This window comes from Rhea americana, unplaced genomic scaffold, assembly GCF_003343005.1.
Source record: "Rhea americana isolate MKP2758 unplaced genomic scaffold, rheAme1 scaffold_49, whole genome shotgun sequence".
Classification (NCBI taxonomy): Eukaryota; Metazoa; Chordata; class Aves; order Rheiformes; family Rheidae; genus Rhea; species Rhea americana.
Genome location: NW_028186634.1, coordinates 5,284,223 through 5,296,465, shown reverse-complemented (window position 1 = coordinate 5,296,465; position 12,243 = coordinate 5,284,223). Strand labels below are relative to the sequence as shown.

Below are 12,243 nucleotides of genomic sequence, written 5' to 3'. Positions count from 1 at the left end.
TGCGCAGCAGCCTGTCGGCGTTGCTGCTGGGACGCCTTTCACTACACTCCACTGAGCAGTGTGGACATTCTCGGGATTCCTTTCAGAAAAATGAGTCTAGATGCCCTTTACACTTGCTGAAGTCTTACACTTTCAGCCACTCTTACTTGCTGTAGTCTTATAGCTGTGTTTTAAAATTAATTTTAGTAAGTAGACAGCAGCCCTTCCCACTGGGGCCTGATTTCCTCTAAATAAAAATTCCTTACAATATGATCACAGGGGCTGTCCAACAGTATTGGATTGATGATACCTGAAGGGGGAGAACTGAAAAATACAGGAATACAAATATTCTTAGTTGCTATTTTTAGATAACATTTAAAATATTGCTTTTTAAAATACTGATTTCTCATTAACTTTACATTAAAGCTTTAAATTCAAATTGCATTAAAGCTTTACATTGAAAATATCTGTTTTTATTCATTTTGTAAATTAGAAAGAGATCATTTCTTTCCAGACTGAACTCTGCAAGAAAAATATTAAAAAGTAGACCAAATTCTTCTTACAAGAAGCAGTCAATACTTTTCATAGCCTACCTTTTTACCAAGAAAAAAATTTTCCTTGCAAGTACCATCTTAAGTACTTGCCTAGCATACTGTATAACCAATAGTGGCTTTTCAGTATGGCCAGAGTTATTGCTAAAGCTAAGTTTGTCTTGGAAGATACCTCACTGTGTTAACAACCTACATCCCAAGATGACACAGACTGAAATTCTGTACTTTCAAGCCTGTCATTTCACCGTAAGAAATAGCCTCTATTGAAAAGGAAAGAAAGAATTGCCTCTAAATTGTCATGCCTCCAAATAGTGCCAACCATGGTATCAACAGAAACTGGCTTTCTGTTGCCGGTCTATTTTTGTGTCACATCTCCAGTGGAATACTTTTTTCCCCTGTTCTGCCCATGGATGCCTCAGCAGGTATCCTGCAGTTACAACATATGTAATTAATACATACAGACGACATTATCAGTTTGCTAATGAATCATTTTTTGCATTTTTCCACTTTCTGAGGTGAGAGTATTTTATTAGCAGTTCACACAGGAAAGCAAACGACTAATACAGATCAGCTGATGTGTGGCATCACTATACCCTACAGGGAAGGAGGAAGAGAAGCTGGAAGATTTCTGACAGATATTTTTTATACTGTTTATGCCTGTGTGGTCCCACATTACTAACTGGACAGTAATACAAACATCTTGATGCTTTATGAAAGGAAATTGTTTACAGTGATAAGGAGGGAAGTAAATCAGCTTAAGCCGATATGAACATAAAAATCAGTGGATTCAGGTAAGATGCGAGTTAACTGGTGCGTTATTATGCCTCAAAGCCTCATGTCTCATACCTTTCTGGACTTTCGAGCTGTGGCATGTTGCAGATGATATTCTAGCTTCTGGTACCACAATTCTTCATGGTTTAATTTACGAAGCTACTATGCTGTGTTTGTTGTAATGGGGAACTGAGGAGACATCTGGTGGGAATTTAGGCTTAAGTTGGAGAGCTTTTAATACTGTAAGGCTGTGTTAGTAGTCTGACAAAGGCTAGAGAAAGGCCTGTGAGAAAGAGGGRAACGGACTGTTGTGCTGTAACGAAGAGATTAGATGTCCAAGACAACCTAACACATTTGGGTCAGAGCTGCAAAGGCCAGACACCCTTACACGTGTTACGGCACCTTTGGCTTGGTCTTTTGGTACTAATCGAGTCTTTAGGATAAGTGCAAGATTAACAGCACTGATCAGGCTCAGTAGAGGTGTGTTGGGGGAGAGGAAGGCAAAAACAAAAACAATGGACAGTACAGTATGTTGTTGTATAAATACTAAACTGCTGGTCATCTGGTTACTTATTGCTTTTTCATCTCTAATGGTGAAAGGTGATTTCTTTTACTTCATATTTATGACTTAAACTTGGCAATGTGGCGATTTGTGTGTCACAGTTATTTTGTTGTGCCTAGCAGTGAGATAGATGCATTTGAAAAACAGTTGAAAAAAGCCTTATTCCTTCAGTGACCCTTGAAGCATGTTATCTCCTAGTAACATAAGCCGTAGAATAGCTTCTGCAATTATAAAACAGTAACACAGCATACATAGTTTAACAATACACTGTAAAAGTTATACAGCTTTAGARATAAGTGCAAAATTAATCCCTGCAGAACAAAACAATTTAAAAAGTACATAATGAGGCAATTAACTAAAAGGGGGAAAAACTACTGACAATTTAACATGGGGAAAATCTTTACATGTATTATTTTTTCAATGACAGTGTTCTATAAAGGCACAATTAATATGAAATCAAGTCTATGAGGCAATTAATGAGAACTTCAAAAAAATTTAAGAAATAATTTATATTTTAAACATTGAGAGCAGCTCTAGTTATGTTTAAACCTTTTTATTTCCTACTCAAAATTCTTTTAAATTGGAGAGGAAGTGTCTTTTTGTAGGCTGCTTACAATTTCACATTAAGATTTTCAACCTGAGTGTGGAAAAAAAGCAGCTGTCACAGATAAATAGGTGTGCTTGCTTGTAGGCTTGTATGATGAAGAAAAGTAGAATAGTCTTCAAAAACCTCAAAGGCTTTCAGGAATTTAAAACTAAGGAAGAGTTGTATCCTAGCTAAAAAATGAATGAACTGATTTTAAAGATCTCTCTTCAGTCACTGATTACTCTATGCATATTGTTTTGAGCTGTGACTACAGACAGGCATCTCTTGAAATTCATTAACACCCTTATTTCCCACTCTGCAGTGGTACCCACCAAGGGCATGATTCTCTTTTCCAGCCCATTCAGTGTCTAGAAGCAGGGGGTAAACCAGAATCATAGCTTCTGTAAGCACGCTRTTTTCTTTCTCTTCCTGCCCACCTATGTTCTGATTTTCTAATTCTGAATTTAACTGACTTACCCCAGGACTCTGTGTTTAATTCTGCTGTTTGGGCAGACTTTTTCAACAAGAGGAGTCTCTTCAGTACAAGTAGAATAAAGAAACTGTGGTTTCTTGCTGACTTTGGGGAATGTTAGCCAAATCAAACAGTATTTATTTGAACTGTTGTGATAACATAGTGAAGTTTATCTGATGTCAGTGGAGCTATCACCTAAATAAAGATTGACATATATGATCTACTGAGTATAGTTTTTAGATTTACAGAGACAGTTGCCCAAATACACATGACAACCTGAAAACTTCTCAGGGTCTGATCCAAAAGCCGTTGTGTACTACTAGAAACAAGAGCACTGTTGTCAGCGGTCTGTGCGGGTGACTGCTCTCCCTGTGCTTTCTACAGCCAGCTGGGAAGATACCAAGGCAAAAATGGAGTCACAAAACGATCACACACCCACCTCACCATATTGGATAAAAATAGTTCATTCATACTACTTGCCTGTAAAGCATCAAGCTCATTATTGGCCATCTGTAGATGAGTAATGATAATGGCAAAATTAAAAAAAGCAAAAAACAGCTCAAGTGGAGTGATTCACAAATATTTGTGTTAAATTGATCCCCCAAAGGCATGCTGAAGATATTTGTGACTATTTGTTTGACTCCATAGTAGTAATTATTCACACTGACATTTTTTTTTCAGGCCACTTTTAATGAGTTCTTCTAATTTTGGCTTTTGCAGTCTTCACAGAAGCTAAAAATGCTTCAGCTTTTTGAGAAATCCCAACAAACTGCTTAGACCGCAAACAGAACTTTTAAATAATTAAGTGCAATGATAGTTTCAAACAAGGTCATACTAGTTCTCTGAAAAAACTGCATGACACACAAATTTAACAAATGCAGTATATGCTAATAAACTGCTCAACATCATGTAGGATTTATTTTTTAATAGATTAAGCTACCATAACATGAAAAGAATACCCAGTGACTAAAGAGATATAAAATAAACCCTTTTAATGAAGAAGTGTTATATATCATTTTATAAGGAGGTATAAATTATAGACTAGAGAGAGAGATCAGCTTCAGAATTGTAATTGTTTTGATTGAACCTGCAAATTCAAATATGTTTGCAATTGAAAAGGYTTTACTCAAGGACAGGGTTACAAAAATAAATAGAAATGGAGAGACTTTGTTTAATGAAATAAATTTTCCAGAGGTGAATGGAGTTTGCTTTTAAAAAATTATCACCAGATTAAGTTAGAGAAGTATAAGGAGGTGTCAGTGACCCCTCTCTGCCCCACCCTGGAGGTTGTGCAAACGCTGCTGCYGCCGCCCTGTTTGGTGCAGGTGAGTGAGGGATGGTGGCATCACTGTAGTAGGGTGGAAGCTTTTGCCGCAYGCTGAAGGATCCATCTGGTGCCTTACTGATTCCCTTGCTGGCCTGCTCGTGCCGTTTCTTTGGAGTGCCCAGTGCCTAGGTGCTTTATTCCTGCAACACAGGGCAGGTGGCAGCAGATTTGCTGTGCCACACCTGTATTGCCTACTCTCTTTTTCCGTCTTCCATTTCTGTGACTGTTCCTGTGCTGATTTTACCTCYGTATTCAGGCACTACCATAGTTGCATGTGTTTGTGTGATTATCTTGGTTAGTAAAGTTTAGTCTTGGTTTCTGAGATGAATCATACTTGATAGTTTCTACTGTAATATTAAACAAAATCCTCCTCCGGGAAGCTGTCCAAGGAAATCTCATGCCGTCTGTCTGTCTAATTGCCTTCTTCATAAGCTTAATAATTCATTTACACTTTGTAAAGCCTATACAAGGTCAAAATCAAATACCTATTGAAGGATAAATAAGCCCCTGGAATTGCGATAGTAGACCTTATCTTCACTCGTGCAGGCATCCCTCTCAGCCTGTTCTAGATGGGTTGCAATGGCAGGTGGTGAAGAACATGTTTTCTGATTTTAGGAAGTTGTTCTCCATGGCTGCTTTAACCTCAGTGCACATAAATTCACAAATGTAGTGCCACAATTACGACTTACGTCTAAATCTGTGTTCAATAAATCAGCAGTAAGCAGTGCTTAGAGCTTGGCCAAGTTCTCCACRTAACTCATAACAAGTAAAGATTTAAAAAAGAGAGACACACTTCCCCTATCCTTTTTTCAAATGGACTCTCTGTATCCATGTGATGTTCCTCTCATTTTCCACTTGCTTTCCCTAGTTTAGGTCATAGGCTCTGCTGATTTCAATCTGTAAACTTCATAGGTGTTAGAAATTGCCTAGGTGCTATTCCTGTTGCTTTTCTTCTGGAGTTCTGCCTGTTTRGATAGTTTCTCTGTCAAGAGGAAGAAGCTTTGTAAGTCCTTCCTGGGGCTGTATCAAATATATGAACYGCCTCGGGAAATTCAAGAATAAACAACTGGTTCTAAGGTAGTCTTTTGGAGGAGAGCACTGAGAACACTGAAGTGGATTCTGACACCTCTTTGAAAGAACAACTGGTTTTGCAAAGTAAACCAGCAGAAACAGAACCTAAAAGAAATTCCTCTAAAGAAGAACAAACTGGAAACATATGTATTGCCAGGGCTTCTCCAGTGACTTTAAATATTCCCAGAGGTATGCGCTCCCTCACACTTGAAAACTTTCTAAGGATTCTGCCTTCAGACAAAACCTCAGCTCCATTGATTCAGCTTTGCAATTTGTGCCTTTACAGAATGAAATACGAATTCTCATTATTTATTGTGTTACGGTGCTCAAATCATATATTGTTATGACAAGTGTAAACATATGTTTAGGTATTTGGCAGGGAATTGATGCTATCAGTAACAATTTTCAGCTCTTGCTACCATAGGTTAAAAAAAAAATCTTAATGGGTGAAAGGAAAAGGTGGTATATTTTCTTTAAAGCGTAGTTTAGGAAATGCATCCTTTCAATTTTTTCCTTCAATTTGTGTAAGTGGGTTTGTCATTAAGTATTACTGATTGCAGCAGCAGTTTATTCAGAGATACAATTTTTTACTTTGAACTATGCTCTGTGGTAAAAATTAAAATCTTTATAGAGCTGTTTTACCTTCAGACTTCCTACTAAAGTTGTTGGTACTAATCTAGAAAGACTTCACTTATTTTAAACCTTGGTAAATATAGTCATCATGTAAAGCGACAGTGGTAGAGAATTCAAAAGGTGCTATTCAGTACCAATAAAGTATGAATAAAGATTACTGATAATAGCAAAAAATGAGCTCTGGAATTCGTGTGGGAAACATGTGGATGTGTGAGGAATTGACCCCACATTTCCTGTTCCTATTTCTTAACTAYAAAGACAATCTCTTTCCATAAAAATTTCATGAGATAAGGAACAGAACACTCTAAAAGGCTTCACAAAAGCTTGTTTTAAGCTGAGTGTAAGAAAATGTATTTCTTAATATAGAAATATTTTATAAATGACAAAGATAAATATTATTGTTGCTCTGATGAGAAGTGCTAGTTCAGATTAATTAATGAATCTGTTCCATGCTCTTTTGATGTAAGATTTATACTTTGTTAGATGGCTTGGAACACAAACAGTGCCACAAGTAAAGGAGGAAGATGGAAGCAGCCAAATTCAAGTCCATCTAAAGGAAGAAAGAATGAAAAGATGTTCCTAGTTTAGCTGCAAGAGATTCTTTTATTTCAATTATAACCAGGGAAGAATGAAGAAAAGCTAAAGCTTTCTGTAGCAACTAGTCATTCATGTTATAGTGTTTAGTATTCACGTACTGTGTTCAGTACAGTGTTTAGTACAGTAGGGATAGCAAAACCCTTCATTCCACTGGCTGGAGGTTTTGCACAGGTTTCGAGTAGCTGGGAATTCAGAATCCACTGAGGTTTCCAGGAGAGTTTCACRTCATTTGAAAATCCCACCGTGATGCCTCCCTACAAATTTTTTTCTTGACAACTGGCCTAAGTTGTCCATGAGTGCAATGAAGAATTTGGGCRAAAGACCTTTCTCACCCTACTGTAATTCTCTGGGCAAAGAACACTTTTGGGGAGCAGGAAACTCTGGCTTGTCCCAGCTGAGCAAGCCAGGACCGTGTGTCCTGCCCTTATACAGAATTGCCTCTCCTTTCGTGCCGCGAGGGCTCCGCAAGGCTTTGCAGCCTGCYGCTGCAGGGGGGGTTACTTGTTCAGTGCTGCAACTGCAAGCTCCATGCACACTTTAACTTAAGCTGATTCCCAGCTCCCATGTCACATTTGTGTCTAATTTCTTCCTCTTTAAAAGAATCGTTAATTAAAGGACTTATATTCATTTTGATATATGGGAAGTATTAGCATATACCTCTAGACTGGTTTCGGTATATGCTAGTCACATTTTCATGCATTGCAGGAACTTTCGGCTTATAAACAACAGAATTTGTTTTAGAAGCTGATCAATATAGCCAGCCTGTTCTGTATTGACAATTCCCTCTTAGCATTAATTTTTTAAGTGAATCCATGCTTCTTGCAGAGCAACTAATTAGTCTTTAGAAAAAGAACAAAGACTGACAGTGTCTGAGAGAAAGGAGTGGCCAAGAGATTTGATTAATTGGAAATTACTCAGGTAGTGGTAATTGTTTCCAAACTACTAAAGACTTTTTCATCTCAGAATGTCCTTGGAATATACATATGACTTCATTATGAAGTCAAATTAGATTTTGCTGATTACTGAATAAGTAGTAAAATTACAGATGAGTTCACTCCTCAGATTCAGATCCTGGAAATTTACGTGGTAATTCAGCTTATTACAGGCAGTGAAATTTTTGGCTCAGCTTGTTGTGGAGATGGGATTCTGATCTGACTCTGATATTCCTGCAAAAGATTTGGTGTTCACATGGCAGACTTGGATGAGGGCCATCCCTAGTTAAAATGCGCAAAGGCTGGGCAGAATAGCAGGGCATGCGGTTTGTGGATTGTCTTGTCATGGGCTAAGCTTTGTCTGTCTCTACATCTTCCTTGTTTCTCCTGTTATGAGTTTAAGCAGTGTACAGTGAATAACTCTAAAACAATTTTTAGCTTCTTGTCAATGCTGTACTGAGAAGTGGCTTGGATTGAAAGCAGGCATTGTGTGAGCACTAGCTGATGATACTTCATATTTAATCTTTATTAAGAAATGTAGCTGAACCATTTAGCATTAGATCTTTGAGAAACTACTCTTTCTTGACAGCTCTTTAAACTGCATTGACCGTGTTATTTGAGATTTAGAAAGACAGAACACAAATGCTCTTTTCAGATTATTCTCAATGCCAGATCCATTACTCATTTCTTTCCCAATATTTGTGATCATCTTGTAAATTTGCTGCGATGTTGGCTATGATAAGGTTTGTTTACTCTTACGGGATTCCAAGTTTTTAAGACAGAGACATGCTGAAATCTTTTCAGCTCCGTTCTTGATTTTACAGTAGGTTCATGGGAGAGCTCATCTTGCAGAGAGCTCCGAACACCCAGGCTGCCTCTCTTCTCCCAGCATATGCTGCCTGCAATTAGGCACCAGTTCAGAAACGGCTTTGTAAACACTCTGAATCCGTGCCACATTCTTCTGCTCTCAGGAGCTGCCAAACGCCTAAATGCTGTATTCAAGCCAGATGTCTAAACATATAAAATGAATGACTGAACAAAGTGCCTCCTTAGCAGAGCATATGCCTATAGGACGGTCGGACCTGGAGGGGTCTGAGATCGGTTCCAGAGAGCGACGTTCTGCCAGCCCGCGGCTCCGGCTCGCTGGGAGGGAGGTCGGCTGCGGTCTCTTCGGGCCTGGCTAAGCCGGGGAGGAACACTCTCACTCTCATTTTTTACTCTCTTGGTATAGGATACCAATACTCTTGGTATAGGATACCAAGTGCCAGGAATCTCCATTAGCAGTATCGTGAGGCAAACTCCCTCGCTTCTCAGTGGAGCAAGTCTGTTCCTGAGACACTGAGGTATTTGTTCAGCAGGATCAAACAGCTTGAACACATCTGGGTTTTACCTGAGCAGTGTTCACTAAACTGTCACGATTGCACTGTCTTGATCTTGTTCTGAAGTTAACATAATACAAGAGGCACAGAAAAAAGAGCTTCTGTGTAAAAGAATTTAGCTACTTCACTGACTGTTGAGCCTGCTGAAGTGGTTTTCTCTTTAGCTGAAAGCAGAAAGAGAAATTYGAAATGAATACAATACTCATGATTAATATTGTAGGCATTAGCTCAACTCTGACGCTTGAAATATACTTGAGCAGATACAGTCATCTGCATTTTATATGTATTATCACTTACAATGGTTGTGCATGTTGAAATTGTTCCTAGAGTTATTTCACTAGGAAATTCTAGTCTTTGGCACTCCTCAAAAGAAATAAATCTGATTCCTTTTTGAGCTATATTTAAAGCAAAGCCTAAGATGCATTTATTTTCCTGGTCTTCCTAAAGCCTGAAATTTTGGTGACCTTATACCTCTTCTTTGGTGACCTGTACATTAACTTAGTTTCACTGTTATCTAAGGCTAGTTCTGGATTCTGCAATAGGGCCTGTACGTGGTGAGAGGCTCTACACACAATCTAAGAGAAATGTCTGCAAGCTGTTAAAACTTGAACCCACATGCCATTGTATTGAGTGCCTTACAAATTATTTTATTAATAATACTGAAGATAGCTAAATGATCCAGGAAGATTGTGTTGAGAGGCTACTGGTAATGTAGTTAATTCTGTGGTAAGGTAATTAGTGGTAATAATTAATTAAATAAGGCAAGATAATAATTCTCTCTTCTCAAAACTGTCTAAAACATTCTCCCTAGTCCAATAGACCCTGAGTTATTATTCTTTTTAACATAGATAAATAGAAATAAAAAGATTTCCGTGTATTTCCGTATACTGATGGACAGCAGAGGTGTGGGGAGCTTTAATTAGCAGGGTGTCTTCCCTTCCTTGTAGGTATGGCAATGTGGAGGAAGTGTTGAGGTTCTACCTTGCTCCAGGATTGCCCATATTGAAAGAGCCCATAAGCCATACACAGAAGATCTAACTGCTCATGTCCGGAGAAATGCACTGAGGGTGGCTGAAGTCTGGATGGATGAATTTAAGAGTCATGTCTACATGGCGTGGAACATACCCCAGGAGGTGAGTCATGAAGACTGGTGTTTGGAGGCTTTGGAGTTGATGCTTTGGGCTTTGGCTGCTATTCTGAATTCTGATTCTCTGTGATGATTTTGTTATTCATATGTGCATATGTATGTAAGTATGTTTATACATACTTACATGTATATTTATATTTAGTTGTGTATTATTCTAGAGATAATTCCTTTATCTTCAGGTTCCTTAAAAAAGTGAATTTCTTCATCAAAATGAGTATTCTTGTCAAATTCATTTTTTACCATCCTCACTGATTACTCTGCAAGATTTTAAACTAGTAATTGCAAGAATGAGAAAAAAGAAACATTTTATCCACATTACACATTTTATTTTGAGTTTAAGTTTCTTACTTATAGTCAGATATAATTAAAATTCAAAATTGTAAGGAGAGTTTTACCTCCTTACAGCAGTGTTTGTATCTCTTGATAAAAATGTGATTCTATCATTCATGAATAATTTCACATCAGAATAAGAGTGGCTGGTATATGCCATAACATATTGCAGGAATCTAGCTGCAACTTCCTTTTAACCCATTTGTCTGGTTATCTTTACCATAGCTGAGCCATGTCTGGTTCGTTATACTGGAAAGATACTGTAGGATAAGAAGCCTGAGAGTTCGGTTTGGCATCTGATCCTAGTTACTCTTCATTTCTGTAGTCACTGGTATTTAATCTATGAACTGTTAATGGGGCTCATGAGAAATGTGACTGTTGTCTTATGCCTCTTTCTGGAACATATTTGAGGACCCACCTAGCATAAGAGATTGGAAACCATGGCAGTAGATGAATTTGAGTTTTGATTTACAGCATGCAGTTCTCATTCTCATCATTATTAAAAGCAATTATTCTAGCCTGAACAAATGGGCAATTTATATTTCTTTAATAAAATTTCTCTGTAAAATCTTTATCTGCTTTTGCTGCCATTTGTGGTTCTAAAAGGTAAAAAGCTGTATTTCCTATCTATTATTTAACAAGGAAAAAGATCAGAAACGAAAACCAGCTCAGTATATGAATGCTGAAGTTGAACCATCTGCTTTCAATAATTCCCTCCCTTCCCTATGGTTAAAATTAGATAATTAAGGCAGAATGGGGAAGTTGTCAGCCTAGTTCAGGTTTTAGAAAAAGTGTATTAGTCACATAATATACCATGAAAGTGCCAAGTAAAATTTCCTTTGTGGTCTGGCAAGGGGAAGGGACCTTTTTGGAAGTCAGAGCTCCACATTTATAGTGTCAGAACTATCCATGAATTGTCGCTGTTTTGAGTTGTCTCACAGCAATGCAGACAAGAGAAAAAGATGTTTCTAGAAGATAGCGTTACTTGTTTTATATCAAAAAAATTTAAAATCAAATTTACTTTTAATTCAAGTAATAGTTTTGAATTTCAGTGTACATTTTTATTTTTAGTTATTTTCCTGATGATCGTTAGATCTTCATTGATTGTTCTTGAGTGGGTTGATTTGCAAACATAGCATTAATGCAGAGCTCAGAAATTCTTTTTGCTAACTAGGATTTGTGTTTTGTGCATATTTGTCTAGTATTAGTCGAGATTTGATGGTGATGTTTCATCTCGTGCAAAGCTAAGATTTGAACGCTATTTAGAAATCAAATTCATAAAAAATATGAAGATAAATTTTTATTGTTTATTACTGGTTAAGTGAAACTGCCTTGAATATGCTGATACATCAGAAAAGAGTAAGGCTTGTTATAATAAATTTTAAAACTGATTGATCAAACAAAGGAAATATAAATGAGATTTGCAAATTGAAGTGATTTCTTCAGGTCACCATGTCCATCAAGATATTTGCATGGTAGATCTTGTACTGCCAAAACTGATTTTTGTTTGCAGGTTTTTTAAAAAAAAAATTATTTTTTCAATCTGTTGTCTTTTTTCCCACTGCAAATGTACTAGTCATTGCACTGACTTGCGTGAATAAATTGTAATGTAGATTATATTCTCTCTTCATCTCTCGAAGGCTACTGCTGTTGAACACTAGTACAGACTTCAAAAGCTGGAGATGATGACAAAGGCTAAATCAGCCTTTAATATTGGTAGCCTATGCAACAAAATGCCTTTGTTTTAGGGAAAAATCTGTTACTATGTGTATGTACAGAACCTAGCATGAAATACCTTCATTTTTATTTTTTCACTATCACAGAAAAACAAAAAAGCATGCATATGCCCAGGTACTTTTTAAAAGCACACTAGGAAATGGCTCAGTTTTCGCACAGCTGCAAGAGG

At 37.4% G+C, this 12,243-nt stretch overlaps 1 protein-coding gene across 1 annotated transcript in view; it reads left to right on the top strand.

The window, feature by feature from the left end:
- The window catches only part of GALNT18 (polypeptide N-acetylgalactosaminyltransferase 18), a gene marked incomplete at its 5' end in the record, with an annotated part of 121,647 nt that overhangs the window by 57,922 nt on the left and 51,482 nt on the right, over positions 1-12,243 (top strand). The window contains one exon of the mRNA XM_085317091.1: positions 9,808-9,993. Within this exon, the coding sequence (XP_085173217.1) occupies positions 9,808-9,993 (186 nt within the window). The remainder of the gene's footprint in view (positions 1-9,807; positions 9,994-12,243) is intronic.